Source organism: Ovis aries, chromosome 8 (genome assembly GCF_016772045.2).
Source record: "Ovis aries strain OAR_USU_Benz2616 breed Rambouillet chromosome 8, ARS-UI_Ramb_v3.0, whole genome shotgun sequence".
In the NCBI taxonomy this organism is placed as follows: Eukaryota; Metazoa; Chordata; class Mammalia; order Artiodactyla; family Bovidae; genus Ovis; species Ovis aries.
This window is the reverse complement of record NC_056061.1, coordinates 73,238,102-73,263,861: the sequence shown is the minus strand read 5'-3', so window position 1 is coordinate 73,263,861 and position 25,760 is coordinate 73,238,102. Positions and strand designations below refer to the sequence as shown.

The 25,760-nt window shown below is 43.1% G+C and overlaps 1 protein-coding gene across 2 annotated transcripts in view; it reads right to left on the bottom strand.

Moving 5' to 3' along the window:
- Positions 1-25,760, bottom strand: part of UST (uronyl 2-sulfotransferase) — a 314,331-nt gene that overhangs the window by 168,513 nt on the left and 120,058 nt on the right. For both annotated transcript variants that reach the window (XM_027972539.2, XM_042253586.2), the window contains exon 2: positions 11,868-11,911. In XM_027972539.2, coding sequence (XP_027828340.1) covers positions 11,868-11,911 — 44 coding nt within the window. The remainder of the gene's footprint in view (positions 1-11,867; positions 11,912-25,760) is intronic.

The window sequence follows — 25,760 nt, the reverse complement described above, 5'->3', positions numbered from 1 at the left end:
CAAATGAAACAGGGTTGGGGGTTGGGAGTGAGGCTTACTCTACCTTACAGCAAAGTGAGCTACTAGAATTTTGAAAGTCTGTATAAAGGAAAGACCGATAGTATGAAGGACCCAGTACTGGCAGCTTTCCTGTGTCTGGCATCATGCTGAGTGCTTTCCATTTGCCACATTTAAGCCTCACAGTTCAAAGAGGTGGTACATATACACAGTGGAGTATTACTCAGCCATTAAAAAGAATACACTTGAATCAGTTCTAATGAGGTAGATGAAACTGGAGCCGATTATACAGAGTGAGTAAGCCAGAAAGAAAAACACCAATACAGTATACTAATGCATATATATGGAATTTAGAAAGGTGGTAACGATAATCCTGTATGCGAGACAGCAAAAGAGACACAGATGTATAGAACAGTCTTTTCGACTCTGTGCGAGAGGGAGAGGGTGGGATGATTTGGGAGAATGGCATTGAAACATATATAATATCATATAAGAAACGAATCACCAGTCTAGGTTCGATGCAGGATACAGGATGCTTGGGGCTGGTGCATTGGGATGACCCAGAGGAATGGTATGGAGAGGGAGGTAGGAAGGGGGTTCAGGATTGGGAACATGTGTACACCCGTGGCGGATTCATGTTGATGTATGGCAAAACCAATACAATATTGTAAAGTTAAAAAAATAATAATAAATAAATAAAACAAAGAGGTGGATCTATTACAACTATTTTCTTTCAGAAATAGAAAATGGAAGTTTAAAGAGGTAAAGTACTTCTTGTAGGGTAACTGGTTACATAGCCAGAATTTGAACCGAGGTCCAATGGCAAAATCCATGTTCCTCCTCCTAGTCACCAAGAGTGAATATGAAAGTCAGAATGAGGACTGGTAAGTTGAAATAGTAATGTGTTTTGAACATACGAGGTGGGTACACTGGGTATATTGGGCACAGATGTATTATTTGTCTCTCTAATATTTTGTGTTTGTTTGGAATATTTCATCATATAAGAATGACTCTCTAGATACTTCATTGTTCTTCCCTTAGATAATAATAAAAAGATATAAGCTTCCGGGAGAATGCCAATTTTTTTTTCCTGACGGAAACCCAGATAATGTGGGTCTCTGATCACATCTGACACTACAGCAGGCTGAAATGGGGGCCTTCTTCTCAAGAGCCAGAGCTTCAGGAACTGTGGACGCCGAAGCAGGCATTCAAGGCATGCCCAGCACACAGCCGTTTTGTGCCAGAGATGTGTGTGCCTCTTGCAGACTTCACAGACAGAGGAAAACAAGGTGGGTGGCCATGCCTACATCCTAAAAAACCAGTTTTGAGATTTTAGAGGAAAGAAACAAGAAATTGCTTTTCCTCTTGAATCTCAGCTCTACTCTTTCAAGTAAAAATTGATTGTGACCAAACGTACATGAACATCAAGGTTAGCAATCCTGCCCTCAGGGAAAAGGGGTGTTTTGGATGCAGAAACCCTCTCTAAGTTGATGGATGCTTGGCCAAGACACCTGCAAGTAACCGTATTCTCAGTATCTTTCGGAAGTCGCTCACCTACTATGATTACTAAATATGTGGGTTTTCCTTCATACGATCCAAGCAAGGAGTGGAAAACATAATTTCTTCACTAGAGAACATTAAAACGTCTTCTTTCAGCAAATATATCTCTAATTTTAAAGGAGATATTGAAAGGGCAAAACCAAACCAAAACAAATATGCAGTTTATCTTCCTAATTGGATTGTTGCTGATGTCCTTTTCAGAGAAAAATGTAAAATGTATAAAAAGTACAAAATGATTTTTGAGTAAAAAAACACAATTTGAACAATAGATAAAAATTTCAAATGAAAGAAATTGTGAAGAATATTGGGGATAATAAAATAGCAAAAGACAGAAGAATTATAAAGAAAAAGAAATTACCAAGAAAAGTGAAGCTGGATAGTTAGGGAAAAAGTGAATGTTGAAAAAAATTGGAAAGTGCACTTAAATTATCCCAATGATAGATTTCTAAGGATAGTTTCAATGCTTATTAACTCAAACCAAATAATGCCTAACAGGGTATATAATACAATGCTATCCTGGTAATTGAAGGTATAAAACTCAGTCCATTTGAATTACTTTCTAGGACTGCCATAACAGAGTATCACAAATTGGGTAGCTTAATGCAAAAGAAGTTCATTATCTCACAGTTCAGGAGGCCAGAAGTTGGAAATCAAGGTGTCAGTAGGGCTAACTTCTTTTTGAGGGCTCAGAGGGGAGTGTGTTCCATGTCTCTCTCCTGGATTCTGGTGGCTGCTAGCAATCCTTGGTGTTACTTGACTCCAATCTTTGCCTCCATCATCACATGGCCTTCTTCCTGTTGGTCTCTGTCTCTATGTCCAAATTTCCTTCTCATAAGGACATCAGGCATATGGGACTTTTTGCTGTTCATTCACTCAGTCATGTCCAACTCTTCGCAACCCCATGGACCCCAGCCCACCAGGCTTCCTGTCCTTCACTATCTCCTGGAGTTTTCTCAAACTCATGTCCATTGAGTCTATGATGTTATCCCCAACCATCTCATCTTCTGTCGCCCCCTTCTCCTGCCCTCAATTTTTCCCAGCATCAGGGTCTTTTCCAGTGAGTCAGCTCTTCGCATCAGGTGGCCAAAGGACTGGAGTTTCAGCTTCAGCATCAGTCCCTCCAATGAATATTCAGGGTCGATTTCCTTTAGGATTGACTGGTTTGATCTTCTTGTTGTTCAAGAGTCTTCTCTAGTACCACAGTTCAAAAGTACCAGTTCTTTTGACTCTCAGCTTTCTTTATGGTCCAACTTTCATATCCATACATGACTACTGGAAAAACCATAACTTTGGCTATATGGGCCTTTGTCAGCAAAGTGATGTCTCAGCTTTTAAATACACTGTCTAGGTTTGTCATAGCTTTTAGGACCCAGTATGACCTCATCTTAATGTTATGACATCTGCAAAGAGACTATTTCCAAAGAAGACTGAATTCCCAGATTCCTGCGGTTTGGACTACACCATGTCTTTTGAGGGATACAGGTCAATTCAGAACTGAATTTGTCACTCTTCACTCTTTCCCTCCTAGATAACTTTTTCCTACGATACAATTATGTCAATGTGGTCTCCATCTCCTTGGATGTCATTTTTTCACTCCTTCCTGTTAAAGCCAAGCTCCTCAAAGCAGTTCATAACTCAATTTTCCACACACCACTCATCAAATCCCAGTAGCGAGACCCAATCCCCCTCACCCTGTCTGTACCAGACTCTTTGACTTGGTTTGTTCCTCCTACTCCATTTTCAGGGCTCCCACTTGGAGGGAAGGTCAGGCAGAACCTCCTGGATTCATCCTTATCATAGCACCTAGCCACCTACTTAATGTATTTGATTGGGTCTGTGCACTAGCCTGTCTTTCCGACTACAGTCCAAACTCATTGAGGGCAGGGACCGTGCCTTCTGCAGCCTTATGGCCTCAGCACCTAGCAGAGTCCAACACAAATCTGGTGCACAGTACACGCCTGAATGAATGAATGGGTGTCTGCACAGGATCATTTAGACTAATGAATACATCCACCACAGAACCATGTGCTATCATAGTCTTCAGTTCCTTGAAATCTTAACTAGATTATATTAGTGAAGTCGCTCAGTTGTGTCCGACTCTTTGTGACCCCATGGACTGTGGCTTGCCAGGCTCCTCCATCCATGGGATTTTCCAGGCAAGAATACTGGAGTGGGTTGCCATTTCCTTCTCGAGGAGATCTTCCCGACCCAGGGATTGAACCCGGGTCTCCTGCACTGTAGGCAGACACTTTACCGTCTGAGCCACCAGGGAAGTCCTTATAATATGGCAGGGGATTATCTTCAGTTTTTGTCATGTCTCCCAGATTCCCAGGACAAAGTAGTCACTCATTAATTAATTGATACTAAAGGGAAACTCTGATGCTGGGAAAGATTGAAGGCAGAAGGTGAAGGGGACGACAGAAGACGAGATGGTTGGATGGCATCACTGACTCAATGGACATGAGTTTGCACAAACTCCAGAAGATAGTGAAAGACAGGGAAGCCTGGCATGCTGCAGCCCATAAGGTCACAAAGAGTCAGACATGACTGCACAACTGAAAACAATAAAGGGGAAATTAGGGCTTCCCGGGTGGCCTTAGTGGTAAAGAATCCACTTGCCAATGCAGGAGATGCAAGAGATGTGGGTTTCATCACTGGGTGGGGAAGATCCCCCAGAGTAGGAAGTGGCAACCCACTCCAGTATTCTTGCCTGGAAGATTCTATGGACAGAGGAGCCTGGTGAGGTACAGTCCATAGGGTCACAAAGAGTTGGACATGACTGAGTGACTGAGCACACAAAGGGAAATTAATTTCTGGCGGGGGAGTGGGTAAGAAGAACTAACCTTCATTGAGCAACTGTTCATTGCCAGATATGGCACCCTACTCCAGTACTCTTGCCTGGAAAATCCCATGGACAGAGGAGCCTGGTGGGCTGCAGTCCATGGTGTCACTGAGGGTCGGACACGACTGAGAGACTTCACTTTCACTTTCATGCATTGGAGAAGGAAATGTCAACCACTCCAGTGTTCTTGCCTGGAGAATCCCAGGGACGGGGGAGCCTGGTAGGCTGCTGTCTATGGGGTCGCACAGAGTCGGACATGACTGAAGCGACTTAGTAGTAGCATTAGTAGTAGTAGATACTGCTAAGTGCAAATAAATGTCACCTCAATTAATACTACCACTTCTTATTCATTTGGAGATTTTATAGCATAACAAATTGTAAACCCTTTTCTAATGAAGCCATTTAAAAATAGACTCTCAAATACTAAATTAGGTAGCATATTACTTTACATACAAAAATAACATATATGCATTATATGTCAGAATACTTTTGTATACAAATGCAGGTGTCAGTAATCTATCTTAAGTCTCAATAAACACCAGGATTCCCTGGAATCAGTTTTAGTGTTTTAGGTTTGCGGATTTTTTTTTTTTTTTTGAGCAGTTCTAACTTCTTGTATGGATTAATATTTCTTGATTTTAGTTCTTTCTTAGAGATGTTCCAAAGAAAATATACATTTTGTTAAAAAAATAAAAAGAATAAAACTCATCCAACCTTGCAATTATCATATAATAGGACCATATAATGTAATTATAATTAGATAATAATATTATTATATAGTATGTAGTATAATGTAATTACCATATAATAGGATCTGCTAGCCTCTTTTAAAAATTTAAGACCCATTATGGAGTCTCAAATGATTTCTCTCCTTATATCTTGAAACATTTTGCTAGTTCATCATCCTAAAACAATTACCAACCAATTATGCATCAATTATTCCCAAGTATGCTTTAAAAAGACTAAAGTAATAGAAAAAAATGGAAGATGATGGAATAGCTTAGAACTACACTGCTGTTCTGGAGAAGGCAATGGCACCCCACTCCAGTACTCTTACCTGGAAAATCCCATGGACGGAGGAACCTGGTGGGCTGCAGTCCATGGGGTCACTAGGAGTCGGACACGACTGAGCGACTTCACTTTTACTTCTCACTTTCATGCACTGGAGAAGGAAATGGCAACCCACTCCAGTGTTCTTGCCTGGAGAATCCCAGGGACGGGGGAGCCTGGTGGGCTACCGTCTGTGGGGTCGCACAGAGTTGGACACGACTGAAGCGACTTAGCAGCAGCAGCACACTGCTGTTCAGTGATGATTGAAATGTTTTATTCTGTGTTGCTCACTACCGTAGTACTAGCTGCACATGGCTACAAAGAATGTGATATGTGACTAAGGCAACTGAAGAAATGAATGTTTACTGTTTGAATTTTAGTTAATTTAAATGGCTATATGAACCTAAGGGCTCCTGTACTGAACACTGCAGGCTTAGAACGATTCATTAAAGAAAATAACTTGTCGCTATTGCATCACTCTTCATATTTTATTTTGCTGCCTAAAGTGTTGCATCATCTTTATGAAAGGTTTAGCAGAAGACTGGAAACACCATCTTTGTGGTTTGTTTTTAATATTCATTGAATATAGTGGAGAATTCGGAATGTTTCCTTCTCACCTCTGATGACAAAGAGAAGGAAATCGATGGTTGGAGAGGTTTCCCAGGCATTAAAAAAATCAGAAAAGAATGCTCAGAGTCAGAGCTCAGCACTCAAGACCTTGAAGATGCTGATGAAATTCAATTGATCATGAAAGTGAAACCTCAGACCATGAGTCTTCAGATGATGACATTAATTCTTTCAAGCTAAAATGTCTATGAGGGAACAACATATTTCTAAGGACAAAAAGAAACTATGGTATTCCCATGCACTTGGACGTCAAGAGTACGGACTTCATCAGACAATACCTGGGCTTTCCTGATGGCTCGGATGGTAAAGAATCTGCCTGCAATGCAGGAGGCCCAGGTTCGACCCCTGGGTCGGGAAGATACCCTGGAGAAAGGAATGGCAACCCACTCTACTATTCTTGCCTGGAGAATTCCATGGACAGAAGAGCCTGGTGGGCTACAGCCCATGGGGTTGCAAAGAGTCAGACATGACTGAGCAACTAACACACACAAACGATATTTTGCAATAAGAACCTGGACCATCCTGAGGGGAGTTTGAGGGAGAATGGATACAAGTATACGTATGGCTGAGTCCCTTTGCTACTCACCTGAAATTACTACATCGTTAATCAACTATTGCTATTGCTAAGTCACTTCAGTTGTGTCCGACTCTGTGCAACCCCATAGACGGCAGCCCACCAGGCTCCCCCATCCCTGGGATTCTCCAGGCAAGAACGCTGGAGTGGGTTGCCATTTCCTTCTCCAATGCATGAAAGTGAAAGGTGAAAGTGAAGTCACTCAGTCATGTCCGACTTAGCGACCCCATGGACTGCAGCCTACCAGGCTACTCCATCCATGGGATTTTCCAGGCAAGAGTACTGGAGTGGGGGTGCCATTGTAACCCAATACAAAATAAAAGGCTTAAAAAAAAACCCTAGACCATCTCATTTTGCTAAATGAACATGGGACCGTCTTTTTTCACCTTTTATAATGTCTGTATATCAACATTTACTCTATATACAGTATGTAAATGAGCAAATGCTGATGGTGGGTATGTATATAACGGTGATTGGAAGGAAAAAGAAGAAAAATACTCACTGCATTGATATTTTTAAAAGTTCCATTGGACCCAATAGTAAATGGTGATGACTATTTTTCTGGTATACTGAGAATTAAAGCTTGTTTATTGTATTAGCTAAAATGCCAGAGAACTTATATATAATAAAAGGGTAAACCTCCAGAAATAAGGTCAAAAATTACTGTCTTTATATTAAATTAGTCATCTTGGAATGGTTAAAAGTGAACCCTAGAGCTACAGACACAGTCCTGGGCTGGAGTCACAAGTCCAATACTTAGTGTATCCCTCTGGCAAGTTTTTCAGCCTCCCTAAGATCCAGTTCCCTCATCTGCAAAATAAGGATTAAATAACTACTTCTTCTTCAGAGCTTTTTAAAGATTTTTTTCTCTAATGTGGACTATTTAAGTCTTTTCTTGAATTGGTTACAATATTGGTTCTGTTTTATGGTTTGGTTTTGTGGCCACGAGGCACGTGGAATCTTAGCTCCCAATCAGGGATCGAACCCACAACCCCTGCCTTGGAAGGTGAAGTCTTAACCACTGAACCACCAGGGAAGTCCCTCTATAGATTTCTTTCTAATATTTTATTTATTTATTTATTTATTTATTCTTGGTTGTGCTGAGTCTCTTTGCTGTAAGGGTTTTTCTAGTTGGGGCAAGTGGGCGCTACTCTCTGGGTGCAGTATGAGGGCTCCTCATTGCCATGGCTTCTCCTGTTGCAGAGCATGGCTCTAGGACACACAGGCTATGGTAGCTGTGGCACGTGGGCTCAGGAGTTGTGGTTCCAGGCTCGAGAGCACAGGCCCAGTAGTTGCAGCACCCAGGCTTAGCTGCTCCGTAGCATATGGGATCTTCCCAACCCATGGATCACACCTGCATCTCCTGCATTCGGCAGGTGGATTCTTTACCATGGAGCCGCCAGGGAAGCCTGTAAGTTTTATAGAGACTAAACTTCCGTGCAAGGTGCTTAGCAGAGTGCTTAGCACATAAGAAATGATAGACATCAGTGATGGATAGAGATTTTATTTTTCTTGAGTTGCTTAGATCAGCTCTCCTTATCTATTCGATTTGGGAGCCCCATGTATGTGAAATAATATCTGTGTCCTTTTTGCTACCTCCAGAATTTATCACTGCCAATGCCAGCAGCTCACAACACCTTTGGCGGGGTTGGTGGGGTAGAGGTGGTGGCATTCCCCTAGCCCTACCCAATTTTTAGACTGAGCAAGCATCACTTCAATGAACTCAAATTTATACAAAAAATAAGGAAATGAGTTAAAAAACCTCCTAAAAATCTCACCATCCGGACTACACATCTTTATTCTCCCAGGCTTCTCTCTGTGTACACACAGACGTGTGCATACAAGTTTTAAGACGTGGGATCACACTACACTGTTGTGTCACCCCTGTTTTTGTACTCAAAAGTATCTTTCTAGTTCATTCAGCAGAAACCTCCCTGTTCAGTCTCAGTAGGGCTCTAACCTTCAACCACTAAATTCTGCGTACACACATAGTGGTTGTAAAAAGCAGTCGACAAAAGAAAACATTAACATCTGCCTTTGAATAATGACTTAGATCAAAAACTGGGAGGTTAAAGCGGATTTGAAAAACAAGTCAAAGTCAGAGGCATTTGGTTCTTTTCTATGAAAAAAACTAGACAGAATGAAGCCCTGGGCCCTGGATGAGCCATGTGGCACACACCCCAATTCCTAAATGGTAATTACTTGTGGAATGCGAAACTTGTGGAACTAAACTTGCAATAAAATGAGAACTCGCCTGTAAACCTCAGTCCATTTTCAGGGTTTCAAAGTCCTACTTTATCTAGATCACAGCTCTTTCAGTCTTGGCATCAAAAAGTTATTTCTGAGTGCTAAACAAATATGAAAACTGTGGATCTGGACTCAGTCGTGCTTCCTACTGCCAGACTGGGGGTTCACTCTGGAGGCCACACGTGTGTGAGTCCTTATTCCCTGATACCACTGTGTCCCTGAATACACCAGTGGTCTACAGACTTAAACTACCTAGGCCTCACCTCGGGGGACACTCAAGGGACCCTTATCTGAAACTCTGACCTCATCACTTCTGGGGTTCATTTCCACACTGCCAGAGGTAATAAGCATGGATGAAAAGATGTTAATGTACCAATATTATTTTTACTCATTTTTATTTTTTCGGCTACTGCTTAGAAAGTGAAGAGGGGTTTTGCTACTCCACTCCTAGATAATGAAAATACAGTTATAGTGAAAGAATCTGTATTATATAATCACTGCTGTATTACCTATAATCTCTGCTGGCTGAAAGAGATCATACTCACAGTTTTAAAACTTGAGTGGAGTTTGTAAGACTGGATTTATTCTGAAAATGACCTAAAATGGTCTGATATGACCTGTGCATCATGGTTAAGTCTTGGTTGGGAGTGACAGAAGAGAGAGGGGTGAAGATTAGTAGGAAGTGGAGAATGCAGAGCCAAGGAAAGCGCTATGGGATCAAGGGGCGAGAGCCCAGCAAATATAGAATCCAGGCACCACCAGACTAGCAAAGAAGTAGGCAAGATGGCCAACTTGGCAAGAGCAAGGCCCCTAGACAGGCTAAAGGAATAGTTCCAGGTGAGTCACCAAGGACTGAGCTCCAGGAGGTAAGTTTATGGGAAGTGGGCCTGGGTCTTCTGACCAAGTAAAATCCTGTTTATCAGACCTGGAACCCAAAGTAACGGCCTGACATGCCCCACATGCTGAGTCACCTAGCCCCTTTCCCTGCAGAGCAGAGGGAGTTGGGGGTGGGGAGGGCTTACTTGGCCCAACTTAGGAGAGAAACACAGTTAAGAGGTAAAGGACCATAGCAGGCTGTCCACATCATCCTTCCCCACACCCACTTATTTTCCCTCCGGGATAGGTTATTGACCAAGAAAATATGTTTTCACCACAAGAAAGGTTACAATGGTGAGTCATCATTATTAATTAATAGCTTTTATGCAAGAAGCCATGCCACTCTCTCTAGGCTATTGGCAGTAAAAACAACAAGAGCCGATTTTCTTGATATTCATGGTTTGAGAGCAGTGGATCTCAAATGTGGTCCCCAGACGTGCAGTATTCACCATCGCTCAGGAGCTGGTTAAAGATGCAAATTCTCCCATCCCACCCTGGACCTACTGCATCAGACACTTAGGGGTCTGGGCCTGGAAATCCGTGTTTTAACAAGCCTCCAGGAAATCTTGATGCAAGCTAAAGTTTGAGAATACTGGCCGAGTGGAAAGAACCTGGGATGGGAGCCAGGAGACCTAATTCAGATTCCAGCTCTGGATCCCGCGGTCCAGTTTAGTGAAAATTAATGAACAGTCAGGATGTGCTTCTCCGTGTATCGAGGCTAAACCCAAGGATGTGAGGATACTGAGATGAGCTAGATGCACTCCTCATCCTCAGATGGTGTCTAATCCGCTATATTCCTTTGTTTCTACAGGGTAGGAACTGCCTTGTCATTGTTCTTGTTTTGTTTCATATCTGTATTCCTAGTGCCTGCAGCATCACAGGCATTCAGCACATATGCAGTGGACCAAGTGATACACCATTCACCACTATGATAAATATCACTGTACCATTCATCAATAATCTTAATGCTATTCCAGTCTAGTTAACACTAGCTACCGTTTATTTAACACTTATCACATGCTAGGGGCTGAGGGCTTGTCATATATCAACTCACTCAGTCCTTTTAGATGCCCTTACTGTGGGTCATATTTTTAACCCACTTTGCACATCAAAAAAATTAAAGCTTGACATATCAAGTTATCTGTTCAATGTCATATGCTCTATCTAGAGTTCTACCAACTCCAGAAATACCTTGTGGTCTTAAACATGGTAGAGTTATTCTTTAGAACCCATAAATTCAAAACTAGTTTTAAGCCTCTAAGGTGAGTGCTTGATTTTCTCACTATGTACTTACAACAGCACTTTGGTGACATCACCTTAAGTGATCAAAGAACATCTATATTTTTCTCCTTTTTCAGTAGATTAATATTTGGTTTTCACTGAGGTTAAGAAAGTAGATAGTTGTGGGGAACTACACTTCACTGGATAGTTCTGACCCTTATAAATCATGCCAATATTGCTTCTAAAAGCAGAAGTGCTTGTGCCAGCCAGGCCAGGCCAGCCTTGAAAGGACACTGGCGGAGAAGGCTGGCTCCAGGGGACTGAACCCTGAGTGGAGTAGCCCAGGTAAGCCAGGCCAAGGAGGAAGGGGCAGGCATGAGTCTGGCCCAAGGCCTGAAGGCGTGAGGGGGCTGGGTTGTGGACCCCACATCATGGGCCAGCAAGGATACAGAGGCACAGGAGGCAGCAACCAGGAGAAACAGCCAGAAGTCCTAACTCAGCCCTGAGGCTCCCCTGCCTGGGACAGCGACAGCTACTGATGAAATAAACATTGCCTCCTGCTCCCTCAGGGGACACTCAAGGGACCTTTATCTGGAACCCTGGCCTCATCAATTCTGGGATTCATTGCCATCCTGCTAGAAGTAAGAAACATGGGTGAAAAGATGTTAACATACCAATATTATTTTTACCCATTTTTATATTCTTTGCATGCTTCCTTTTTTTACTCACTATTAATCAAAGATGAACTTGACACCCATACCTACTACCTTCTTATGAACAACTCCGGGCCAAGGGGGATGTGGCTGGGGTTGTTGGAGGCTATAGGTACTGAGAGAAGGAAAAGGGGTTTTATAGCATAAGCAAAGATCTTACCTTACTAGGAGGTGGTCCATGGTCATCCAAGTAAGTGGAATTTCCTAGAAAAAAAAAAAAAAAAGAAGAAAAAGTTGATGACTTAATAGTTTTCAATCCCAAATGCATTGAGTGCAAAGTCATGGAAAATAAGTCTTTTAGTTATATTCCTATTCAGACAACAGTACCAAAGGAAAATGGGTAATTAATCTCCAATTTGGTGACATTTTGCTGATACTACCAGGCTTGATTAATAGCTTCAGCAGCTACAAACGTTCTACCAACCACGGTGTGTATGCACACAGACACAGACCATTATTCCCCACCCAATATCTGCTAGGTTTACTTTAGGCCACTGGTTCTCCAGCTTCAACACGCATCAGAACTACCTGCAGAGGCTGCTAACACTCGGACTGCCCGATCCCACTCTCAGAGTTCTGATTCAGTGCCCATGCGCATGCTAAGTTGCTTTAGTCGTGTACAACTCTTTGTGACCCTATGGACTGTAGCCTGCCAGGCTCCTCTGTCCATGGGATTCTCCAGCCAAGAATACTGGAGTGGGCTGCCATGCCTTCCTCCAGGCGATCTTCCCAACTGAGGGATCAAACCCACGTCTCTTATGTCTCCTGCATTAGCAGGCAGGTTCTTTACCCCTAGCATCACAGTAGCTCTGAGAATCTGCATTGCTACCAAGCTCCCACGTGATGCTGCTGTCCGGAAACCACACTTGGAGAACCGCTGCATTGTTTCTCTACTTCGTCTTGATTATCAATTTCCCTTCATCTTCTCAGTCTAACTTGCTTCCGAAGCTTGATTTGTCTTCACTAATAGCCACTTAGTGGTATGTGTGTGTTTTCAGAGTGTGTGGTTATTGTTTCCTGAGGGATAAAGACTCAGGGGGTTTCTGATAGGAACTAAAGCTTACTGAATTCCTTCTGGGTAGCAAGTACTCTACTAAGTGTTTTAAAGGTATTCATTCACTTAATTCAAACATCAGAGGGGGTTAGAATGATCCCCAATTACTGAGAAGAGAACAGAAGCCTGGAGAAACCCAGCAACTTGCTCACAGACCCACAGCTGTTAAGCTGCAGATAGGAAGGGAGACTGGTTTTTCCAGAAGGTACTTGGCACCTGCTCTTCTGAAGAGCCCACCTGGAGTGTTGCTGTCTCCTGCTTTTGCACAGCCTGGGCACCACCAGTGCCACCAGCTGGCACCATGTTTGATCGTGTAGGGGAGCCAGTGATGTGGTGAGTTTAGCGGGAAAGTGAAGATGACCAGACTTTCTAACAGAGCAAAATGTAGGAAATATTCAAAATGCCAGGAGACTTACAGAAGACAGTAGATTAGGGAATAAGGTCAATAAAAGGTGCTTTTTTCAGGAGATGGCAAAAAGAACTTAAAAAGTAAGAATAAAAAGGAGGAGCAGAGTTTAAGCTAGGGACAGTTCAAGTGGGGAAACTTATCTAAACGTAATAAATAAGTGCTGTTTGGCTTATAGATTTTTTTTCCCCTTTCTGAGGCATTATCCAACCCCTGTTTCTTCCTAGTCTTCTGATTTACTATCTACATGATGTGTACAATGACTGTAATCTAACTGGCTGTTTGTATAAGAAGGACAGTGGGGTCAAATTTTCATGTATATGACACTCACACACAAACACCTGGAATGCTTGTGATTGGGTTACTTTCAGGAAACTTTGAAATGTGAACAGGATTCATAATTTGCTAGATCTTAATTATTGTGCAGCACTCCATGGGGAACATACTTGAGCAGGAAGTTGATCTCTATATATAGATATATGTATGACTTAGGAAAGAAGATGTGCAGAAAAGAATACAGAGAAATGGTTGCCTAAGTCTAGCAACATACTCAGAGGGACTCCACCCTAAGTGGTCAGGATGGCCACAGAGGGTCCCGCCTGCTCATCATGTAAACATGTTTTCCCCAGGAGGAATGTGAGGAATCCCAACACATTCCAGCATCTTCTCCAGGTGTTCATCCCAGGAATCAAAGGGAGCCCAACCGCTAAACACTTCTAAAATATGGGAAGTCTCCGTAAAAACCAAAGTGCCCAGGAACTCCTGAAATGAATGAGTTCAATGCCTGACTAGTACCTTGGATTCCGGACATGTGTATTCACTGATTCTTTAGCACCTCAGCCTGGATGCCTATGGGTATCTCACATCTCTCCGTCCAAACAAAACTCTTTTTATTGATTAGCTAAGTCCATTAGTCATCTGTTGACTTGGCCGGGTCAGGTCTCAGCTGTGGTTCGCAGACTCCCTTGCATCACGCGGGATCTTTGTTGCGGGCACAGGCTCCCTAGTAGTGGCGCAGGGGCTCAGTAGTTGCAGCACTTGGGCTGAGATACTCGCCTGCATGTGAGATCTTAGTTCTCTGATCAGGGTTCAAACCCAAGTCCCTGCACTGCAAGGTGGATTCTTAACCACTGAATCAGCAGGGAAGTCCCAACAGAACCCTTTATTTGCTTCTATTAGGTCCCCCAAATCGCTATTTCTCCTGTCGTCTATATCAGGCTATACAACACATTCCTTCCAAGACAGGCTTCAAAGCCTTTGTCAGCTTTGATCCATCTCTTTCCCTTCTCCCATCCATACCAACCCATTTGCAAGCCCTGTTGGCTCAGCTTTCAAAATATTACTTAAGTCAGACCACTTCTCACCAACCCCTCTGGGCCACCAGAGAGGGACGAGCCTTCTCTTCATTGATTGTCAGTTTTCTCCCCGACCACACAGCAACCAGAGGGATCTTTTAACTTTATTACTCTGGCCATGTTAGCCCTCTGCTTAAAATCTGTTTCTCTAAGAACAAAATAATCAATTCCGTACCATGGTGTCTAACCCTAAATGACTCAGAACCTGTCTCCTGCCACACTTGCCACCAGGACAACAGCCTTTGCTCTGCTCCAGGATGCAGGAATCTGTTGTCAGCTAGGGACCTTTTGAACTGGCTCTTTCCTCTACCAGAAAAAGCTCTTGTCCACCCCCTTTGCTCAGGTCAAATGTCCCTGCTTTGTCAGCTCCTTCTTCTTTCCCTCCCTCCCTCCCTCATCATAAGACATCACTTCTTTCTACATAAAGAAATGACCAGGGCTGGCACTGAACCATGGACCTCATTGTTCCCACCGCCAGCGGCCCCCCGAGCTTCCATCTACACCTACACTCTTGTGCTTCATTAGAACACAGAGGTTCCAAGGGCCGTGCATGTGTAACAGAGGTATGGAAAAGGAAATGAAAAGCTACACAAATAAAATACATCTCTTTAACTGGAGACAGCAAGTTTTTATCCTCCTAGGGTGTAAGTGTTATTATTTTTTGGTGTTTAAGGTAGAGCTTTTCATCCTAGGATCTTACACTTTCAGGGCGCAAAATAAACGAGATTCTCAGGATTTTCAAACCTGAAGTTGGTAACTTGTGCGCTGTGGAGATCAAAGGATGAGGGCTGTAACCAAGCGCTTCCCTGAACAGGCTCCCAGGCATCAAAGAGGCTTCTTGCTGCTCTGTCTTAGAGAGGATTCTATGGAGGGTGTCAAGTGGTGAAGAAGGGAGGGCAGACCCCAGCCCTGGGGCCTCTGAGCATAGAACTCACAATACAAATCAAAAGAAAAGGTGAGCAAGACAGACGAGAGTCTGGGGTCAGGACAGAGGACAAAAGCTTACCAGTCACCCATCTCCACTGCCCTGTGAATGCCTACTGTCGATATCCCAGTCTCCAATCCATGTAATCTTTGGGGTCCTGTAGGGGTGTATCATTTCATTTCTTCCCAGAAACTAATCCACACTTTCAGAGCTCTGATTTCAGCCTCCTTTTGGGGTCTTAAGTCCTTCCTCTGGGGATCAAGGATTACAGTATGTGGTCAAGTTAGGGAAAGAAAGAAAGGTATACACCCCACATGGTTCCACTCCTATTATCAGTCAAACTTTCAGAAGGACCTATCTCCAAACTGCCAAGAAATCACATACTCAGGCTGGCATGTAGATAAATCTCTTACAGAAAGCCAAGCTTGCGGAGTCTGCTCAGGTGGGCGGAGGAAGCAAGGTGGTACTGACAGGAAGCAACACTTCAGTCCTCTGAACTCTACTTGCTGGTCTATGTCCATAAAGATGGCCCAGTGCGGAGGAACTGACACTTTTGAACTGTGGTGTTGGAGAAGACTTGAGAATTCCTTGGACAATAAGGAGACCAAAGCCTAAAGGAAGACTCTTGAGAATTCCTTGGACAGTAAGGAGATCAAAGCCTAAAGGAAGTCAACCCTAAATATTCATTGGAAGGACTGATGTTGAAGCTGAAACTCCAATACTCTGGGCCACTTGATGTGAAGAGCTGACTCATTGGTAAAGACCCTGATGCTGGGAAAGATTGAAGGCAAAAGGAGAAGGAGGTGGCAGATGATGAGATGGTTAGATAGCATCGCTAACTCAACGGACATGAATTTGAGCAAATTCAGGAGATAGTGAAGGACAGGGAAGCCTGGCATGCTGCAGTCCACGGGGTCGCAAAGAGCAGGGCCTGACTTAGCAACTGGACAACAACAGTCCTGATGCGGGTAGTGGTTTTGTGGCTCTATATGTGGGTTGAAACTGATCTAGCTATATACCAGAACCACTGACAACAAACTATTGGTGGTTTCATGGTTTTAGAAATGCCCTCACTAGAACAAGTGATCTCAGACTTTCGGACTAGCTAAGTGAGAACACATTCTACATCTCACCCCGCTACCTGGCTTTTCCTGGTGGAGACCTCCCAGCAAGACTGTTGGTATTGTTAATATAAATGAAAGACCACGTGTATTATGTGCAAAGGTGTTAAGTCCAAATACCTGGGAGTTACTGTAGGTGCACTTACTAGAACAATGTTATGAAAAACCAGATACAGTGCACCTAGATGAGCAGGTTAAGTCTAAGAATATCTCCAAAAGGGGCATTCCACTCTGAATAAACTGCTCTACCTCCTCAAAGTTTTCCATATACACATCTCTGGAAACAAAATAAGCTTACAGTTCACTGTAAGGAGTACATGAGGGTAAGCTCGTTCTATGAAAATCCCTAGAACAAAACTTGTACATACGAAGCACCAAGTAAGCTGCAGCAGTGTAAGACCCCTCACCACCTCTCCATCCCCCCACTCAGTGGTCTTCAACCCCCAGTGCACATGCCGCTGCAATAGTGTTTAAGGAATATTGATGCCAGGCACCATCCTTAACTATTCCAGCTTAATTGTTTGGGGACAAGTCATTTGGCAATTGGTATTTTCAAGTTCTTCGTATAATTCTAATATCTGGGCTAGGATTGAGAATCACTGAGCTACAAAACAGAAATTAGAGTTCTTAATTCAGGCTGAATCTCATTTTCAGAAATAAAAGATCAAAGATCTTATTCAGGGAGATCTTAATCATGGGTCCCCTCTATCATTTCTGGGGAGAGACTCTACAACATGTGCGCATGCTCAGTCGCTCATTGTGTCTGACTCTTTGCGACCCCATGGATTGTAGCCCACCAGGCTTCACTATCCATGGAATTCTCCCAGTAAGAATAGTGGAGTGGGTGGCATTTCCTTCTTCAGGGGATCTTCCTGACCCAGGGATTGAACCTGAGTGTCCTGCATTGGCAGGTGGATTCTTTACCACTGAGCCACCTGGGAAGCACCATACAATATGAATTTCACGCCAAAGGAGAACCCAGAGGGAGGGCAGATGATCACAGGAGGGCCGACCAGGCAGTTCCAGTTAGCTCCAGCTCCAGGGGGCCAGGTGGGCTCACGGACTGCCTGTAAGTCGGCTGGCACATGGCATCTCTGGGCACAGAGATTACCCTTTAAACCACATGGGTTGCCCCCAGACCTTTCTGGGACTCCACAAATCTTCCAAAGAATAATCTTCTGAGCTTATACTTTCAGAATATATTTGTTCCTGCACAGATATGTTCCTATTCACCTGTATCGTTCTGCTGACCCTCCTGTTTCACAGTAGAAAGGGAGATAAATGCATAATCCTCTTTCTGCCTGGAGCATCCCCAGACTGCACTCGACTTAAACCAACAGGGCCGTTTCATCAGTCCTAGAGACACTAATGCTTGATCCCTACACACGCTTTAAGGGCCCACAAAGATCTGGAAGGAAAATGCCTCTGGAAAATCTGAAGGAAAGACACTGGTCCCATTGAGGCTACCTGTCTTTCCAGGCTGGGGTCCTGGAGTGGAGCAGAGGTGAGGGGACCTGGCCGACACAGAGGAGCTCCCTGCCACACCCACGTGAACCCAACGGAGACCACCACAGCCAGACAGAGAAACTGCCAGAAGCACCGACATTGAAGGACTATTGAACAGAATTGTCAATGTGCCCTCTGCTTTAAATAGCAACAGTCACTCCTATGTAACAGGGAGAATGGAAAGGAGCCCCAGGAGAATTGTTTAATAGATGCAGGAAGGCGCTACTAATAGAAGCGACTATCACTGGTAACAGGAACAGAAGCCCTGGGGTGGCCAAGGAAGTTAGGAAGTCCTGCAGGCGCCAGGACACAGAGACCTGGGTTCAAATGTCAAGTCCTACTCCTTACTGACAGAAGGACCTTGGGAATAACGCTCAATTTCCCTGAGGATTAATGTCCCCATTTGCAACTGAGGACAGAATCAGTCCAGTTCAGTCGCTCAGTCGTGTCCAACTCTTTGCGACCCCATGAATCGCAGCACGCCAGGCCTCCCTGTCCATCACCAACTCCCAGAGTTCACTCAGACTCACATCCATCGAGTCCGTGGTGCCATCCAGCCATCTCATCCTCCGTCATCCCCTTCTCCTCCTGCCCGCAATCCCTCCCAGCATCAGAGTCTTTTCCAATGAGTCAACTCTTCACATGAAGTGGCCAAAGTACTGGAGCTTCCTCTTTAGCATCATTCCTTCCAAAGAAATCCCAGGGCTGATCTCCTTCAGAATGGACTGGTTGGATCTTCTTGCAGTCCAAGGGACTCTCAAGAGTCTTCTCCAACACCACAGTTCAAAAGCATCGATTCTTCAGTGCCCAGCCTTCTTCACAGTCCAACTCTCACATCCATACATGACCACTGGAAAAACAATAGCCTTGACTAGATGGACCTAAGTCGGCAAAGTAATGTCTCTGCTTTTGAATATGCTATCTAGGTTGGTCATAACTTTTCTTCCAAGGAGTAAGCGTCTTTTAATTTTATGGCTGCAATCACCATCTGCAGTGATTTTGGAGCCCAAAAAAATAAAGTCTGACACTGTTTCCACTGTTTCCCCATCTATTTCCCATGAAGTGATGGGACCAGATGCCATGATCTTTATTTGCTGAATATTGAGCTTTAAGCCAACTTTTTCGCTCTCCTCTTTCACTTTCATCAAGAGGCTTTTTAGCTCCTCTTCACTTTCTGCCATAAGGGTGGTGTCATCTGCATATCTGAGGTGATTGATATTTCTCCTGGTGATCTTGATTCCAGCTTGTGTTTCTTCCAGTCCAGAGCTTCTCATGATGTACTCTACATATAAGTTAAATAAGCAGGGTGACAATATACAGCCTTGATGTACTCCTTCTCCTATTTGGAACCAGTCTGTTGTTCCATGTCCAGTTCGAACTGTTGCTTCCTGACCTGCATACAGATTTCTCAAGAGGCAGGTTAGGTGGTCTGGTATTCCCATCTCTTTCAGAATTTTCCACAGTTTCTTGTGATCCACATAGTCAAAGGCTTTGGCATAGTCAATAAAGCAGAAATAGATGTTTTTCTGGAACTCTCTTGCTTTTTCCATGATCCAGCAGATGTTGGCAATTTGATCTCTGGTTCCTCTGCCTTTCCTAAAACCAGCTTGAACATCAGGGAGTTCACGGTTCATGTATTGCTGAAGCCTGGCTTGGAGAATTTTGAGCATTACTTTACTAGCATGTGAGATGAGTGCAATTGTGCAGTAGTTTGAGCATTCTTTGGCATTGCCTTTCTTTGGGATTGGAATGAAAACTGACCTTTTCCACTCCTGTGGTCACTGCTGAGTTTTCCAAATTTGCTGGCATATTGAGTGCAGCACTTCCACAGCATCATCTTTCAGGATTTGAAACAGCTCAATTGGAATTCCATCACCTCCATTAGCTTTGTTCATAGTGATGCTTTCTAAGGCCCACTTGACTTCACATTCCAAGATGTCTGGCTCTAGATTAGTGATCACATCATCATGATTATCTGGGTCGTGAGGACAGAATAGCCCCTAAGTAATAGGGTTTTATGATAGAGAAACAAGATGTGTATAAAGCATTAAGCATAGTGCCTTCCTGGCACCCAGTAAGTGCTCAGCGAATGGTAGCCACTTCCTTATCTTCTATTAACCAATTGTATCATTCATATTCAAGCTTATAATATTATTTATTATTGACAAAAGCAAAGAGAATCCTCGGCCAAGGGAGTAGCTTATCCTATCAAGAACGAACATTATTATAAAATATGTGCCCAGTTGTGTCTGACTCTTTTGACTCCAACTATAGCCTGCCAGCCTCCTCCTGTCCATAGAATTTTTCAGGCAAGAATATTGGAGTGGGTTGCCATTTTCCCCCTCCAGGTGATCTTCCCAACCCAGGGATCGAACCTGGTCTCTTGCATCTCCTGAATTGGCAAACAGCTTTTTTACCACTAGTTACTATTTGATATTTTCTATTACTTTTCAACACTGGCTTGATATGTTCTCTGAAATATACAAAAATTAATTCCCAACTGTTTGAAGTACCTTTAGTAATGTGCAAATGAACTTAGAGAACCTTCAGGGGACGTAATTTATTCTTGACTCTAAGTCTTGCATTAGCAGATCTATTTTTGTCTGAATTGGTCCCTGAAGAATAAAACTGTTTAAATTCTAATTCCTCTTATAGAAACCATAACATGCATTAGTGTCAATGTCAAAAAAAAGCCGCCTCTACATGGTGTCAGTTTTGTTCAAACACCAGTGATTCTTTTCAGAGTCTTTCTTCCAGGGACCCTTTTAAAACCATTATCATAAGCAACTGAAATCCTTTCTTCTTTTATTTAGACATGGGCATTTCTCACAGGGTTTTGGTTACCTATAGTACAGTCACATGGCTTCATCTCCCCCCTAGGATCTGGGCCTCTGATAAGATACAGTAATGAAAGAGTCGAGGTGGAAGGCAGGGCTGCAGCCCCAGCTCAGTCCTCGCCAAAAAATTATGCTAATGCCACACTTTCCACCGTTAACCAGGGGTTACATTTCCCTAAGAGGCAGCTGTCAGCACGCACCAGCCGTGGTTAACAATGAGGAGTTTGTGTGCTCAGTAATAGTCTCCATTTCTTATAATTAACACAGTCCCAAAGACCCTGTAATGGAGGAACATTGCTTGCACAACTTTATTTAAGCTCTAATAAAATTATTTTCCACTAAATTAAAACAAATGGCTTTATTAACTAAGAATACTTCAATACATTTACAAAAATATTAAATACCTTTTAAAAAAATCCTGAGTGTTCACCCCAACCAGTTAACACAGCAAAAAAAAATCCTACAAATACCTTCTTAAGCTTAAATGATAAAAATGAGCATTCCAGGCAGACCCTGAAAAAAAATACAAATTGTTATCAGTTATGATTTAGAAAGTGGCTTTCATTTGTAATTAATTTTAAAAGCAAATGAATGCTTTCCTCTGTGTATTCCAGGCTCAAAATCACTGCCTTGTTTTTTAATACATCAAATCTACTGCCTTGTTTATCCCCCCATTCAATCTTAATATACATTATAGGATGTCAAGGGTACCTTTGTAGAAGGAAATTACTTTTGGAATCAAATGATCAGTGTAGTATTGTGATAATAACTACCTAAATATAAATAAAAATTATTGCTGAATTAGCTCAGGGATTCATCATAATTGTATTATATGATCTTATGGAGGTAGGAATAAAGTATAAAAGAGAGATGGAATCATTTAGGTTTCTGTTTCATTCCATTAGATCTTCCTCCCAAAGTAATTACTACAGTCAGCTGATTCCACCTTGGTGACTATAACACACCCAGTGGGAGAGCAGCCCAGCCCTGCATACTCCAAGGCTCTAATCAGAGTCAGATAATCTTCTTCCAGGACCTAGCCACCATGAGGATGGACACTTTCCATCATACAATTACCACATAAAGAAACCCTAAAGAATGTGGTGGAAGATGAGCAGGACAAAGACAACAAAGAAACTACTCTGGGAGACACAGAACAAGGCCAAAAAAATCTGTACCTTTCATACCATCTTTGATGGTTCACATCAGCGCTGACTGGGGTCTGTGCTAAGCACTCTAAAGACTCATACCACTTTGTTCCTATGACAACCTCTGAGGCAAGAACCACTGTCAGACCCATTTTACAGCAGACAACACTGAGGCGGGGGAGGTGAAGTAGCCTGCACCGCCTCCAACAGCTCATCAGCGGGTGCTCCCGGGTCTCAGTGCGGCTGCCTGATTCTGAAGCTCTTTTGCTCACCACACACTCCCTACCTGACTCAGAGATTCCAGTCTGGGAGACCCAGGTACTCTGAAATACTGGCCTGTTAGCTCTCAGGGCATCTCAGGCTGATCAGTCTTGGGCTTCTCAGGGATGGAATGGACTGGAGAGGATGGAGTTGCTCATGTTTCCGAGCAACTTGCAGGCAGGACACTCACAAATTCATCCATCAAACACTTAATCAAGTGCTTACTTTATGCCAAGCACTATGCGTAGTGATACAAGCCTGAGTAAAAAGATATGAACCCTGCCTGTCTTAGTTCAGGCCTGCTATAATAAATTACTACAGACTGGGTGGCTTAAACAACAAATATTTATCTCTGACAGTTCTGGAGGCTAGAAGTTTAAGATCAGGGTCCTCATGGTCCAGGGTTCCTCCTGACTTGCAGATGGCTGTGTTTCCTGCTGTGGCCTCAGGTGGTGGAGAGACAGGTCTCTGGTCTCTTCCTCTTCAAATTAAGGCACTACTCCCATCATGGGGGCCCCATCTTTATGACCTCATCTAAACCTGATTACCACATGAAATCCCCATCTCCGATTGCATCAAATTAGGGGCAGGGCTTCAATTTGTATATAATATGTATGAGTGAGTGAATTCGCTCAGTTGTGTCCAACTCTTTGTGACCTGATGGACTGTAGCCTACCAGGCTCCTCCATCCATGGGATTTTCCAGGCAAGAATACTGGAGTGGGTTGCCATTTCCTTCTTCAGAAGATCTTTCCGACCCAGGGATTGAACCCAGGTCTCCCACATTGTAGGCAGAAGCTTTACTGTCTGAGCCACCAGGGAAGTCTGTACGCTGCTGCTGCTGCTAAGTCTTGTCAGTCGTGTCCAATTCTGTGAAACCCCATAGACAGCAGCCCAACAGGCTCCTCTGTCCCTGGGATTCTCCAGGCAAGAACACTGGAGTGGGTTGCCATTTCCTTCTCCAATGCATGAAAGTGAAAAGTGAAAGTGAAGTCGCTCAGTCATGTCCGACTCTTAGCGACTCCATGGACTGCATCCTACCAGGCTCCTCTGTCCATAGGATTTTCCAGGCAAGAGTACTGGAGTGGGTTGCCATTAGGAGTATATATAAATGTATAGGGCTTCAATATGTATAGCAGCATATAAACAGTCCATAGCACTGGCCCTCTGAAGTCTGCAATAAAAATGAATGACAGACATTAAACAAATGATTACAAAATAAGTCTTCAGTTGTTTGTGATGACTCCTGTAAGGGGTGAAGCACAGGGCAGAATGAGAAGGAACAACAGTTTCCTTAACTCAAGGAAGAAAAGGAGTGCAGTCAAAGAGGGCGATGAATCTAAGGGTGTTTTATGACCTTGAAATAAAGATCAGAAGACAAAGTCTCATTTAAGAAGCAGAAGGAACTTTGTGCAAAGATTCCAAGGGCTTTGGGGCACATCTGAAAAGACCTTCTTTTTCAGCAGCTCCCACCCCCATCCACCCTAGGAGGTCGGCAGGACAGAGTGAGGGTTCCTTTCCACGGAGAAGACCTGAGCCAAAGGACGCATGTATAGAGGTTTCAGAGCTGGACTTGAAGTTGGGTTCAAGCTCAAAGGAATTCCAGTCCATACTACCTTAGGGCTCTATGCAGTAGGACAGAGGGCAGATGGGAGTTTTCTGCAACTGCTATGTGTGCAAAAATGGCACCACTCTGAGCCTAGAGGAAGGTGAAACCCAGAATCTAGATGGAAGGACTCTGTGAAGACTAGGTAGGGAAACACCAAGGGAAAGTCATCAGTGGGCCTTGGTGATGTCCTACGAATAACTCTTGCTGAGTGATGAACCACTACTTTGTTAGAGGTTGGTGTCAACACATACATATTTTTTAATGGATTAAAAAAATTCATTGCTAGTTCGGTCTTCTGCTTGATGGGCTCCTGAGCCATGGCCTGAGGTCACTGGTAAATGAGAATCTGTGTCCTCTATATTCTAAATGAAACAGTCATATGTTTGACAGCGAATTACTCGTCACTTGCCAATTCTTTTCATGCTGCAGGGAAATGAGTATGAAAGAGCACTCTACAGGTGTTTCAAATAAAGCACACTACAATGATATGCACACAAACGAGAGAGTCGAAGAGTGCTCATAAGTGCTGATGCTGATTTAGAAAGCATGTGGATGAAATGGCTTTCATGGGGACATCGGTCTTACACAGATGTTGTAGTGCAGACTGAACTATCCCATCTGGGATTATACTTTCATATCAACTTTCGAGTAACACAAGGAAGAGATCATAGTTTCCTATTTATTAGGTCTTCAAATGTAACAGAGGATTTTTAATAGAGCAGCAGGAACCACTGAAGTCATTCAGAGCAGTAATCCTCACAAAATTAACTAGCAATCAAACGCATGAGCCTGGCGGTCTCTATTTAAAAAGGGTGAGTTCCAATAAGTTCAGCACCGCTCCCTTTTCTATCATCTCTCTAGTTCTATTTTGTATCAGATTTAATAGGATTTAGGCGAGATTTTGTGGTTGATAGAACTATAATATTGGAAGATAAAAAAGGATTTGCATACCTCTATATATTACTCTGTAGGCCTATATAAACACTCCTCCCCACAAAAACAAATAAGTGCCTAAAAACCAGATATTCTTTGCCAAAGATGAGCCAAAGTACCGAATACAAGAGAAAGAATATGGGGTTTTGAAGCACATCAATCCGAGGTGGCAATCTACACCCTGAATGTGACCTTGAGCTAGGTCTTGAAGTTTCTGGGTTTTACTTTCCCCACAGGAAAAGCAGGAAGAATAAACCTCATCTTATAGGACTGGGGGATCAGAGTTACATTTACAAACTGCATGGCATGCATACAATAAAGAGTAGCACCATGATTATATTTAAAACAGAGTCAATTTCAAGATGTGACACGTTAAAAAAAAATCCGTTACGCATGTAGGTAATCACATACATAAACATCAGACCAGCACTGAAATATGCATCTCTCATTATGCACTGGGATGGTCTGTCGCTGTCTTCCTACACAATTCCCAGGATTTACGATGGGAGGTTATACCTGGGCATGAACAAAATGTAATTTTTAAAAACCTGGCAGAATTTGGCTATTCATATGCCTGTATTATTATTCTGAAAGATAGAGTGTTTTGGAGGTCATAAATACTCTCCAGCACATAGTAGATCAGTTTCTTTTCTAATAAAGTTAATCCTGTCTTTCAACAAAATGAGTTGGGGAAGAGTGCTTTCTTACACCCAGAAAGAGGAGTCTTTCTTAAAAAGCCTGTTTGCCTTGAATTCATCATAGATCTGGAAATATGAATAGTCTTTCAAAATTACAGTGAGTCACTTGCTTTTCTGAACCATTGAAGGACTGAGTCTGAGGGTTGAGGCTGATGCAGAACTTGGGAGCAAAGACTAGCATGAGTTCTGCTGGAAGAAAAC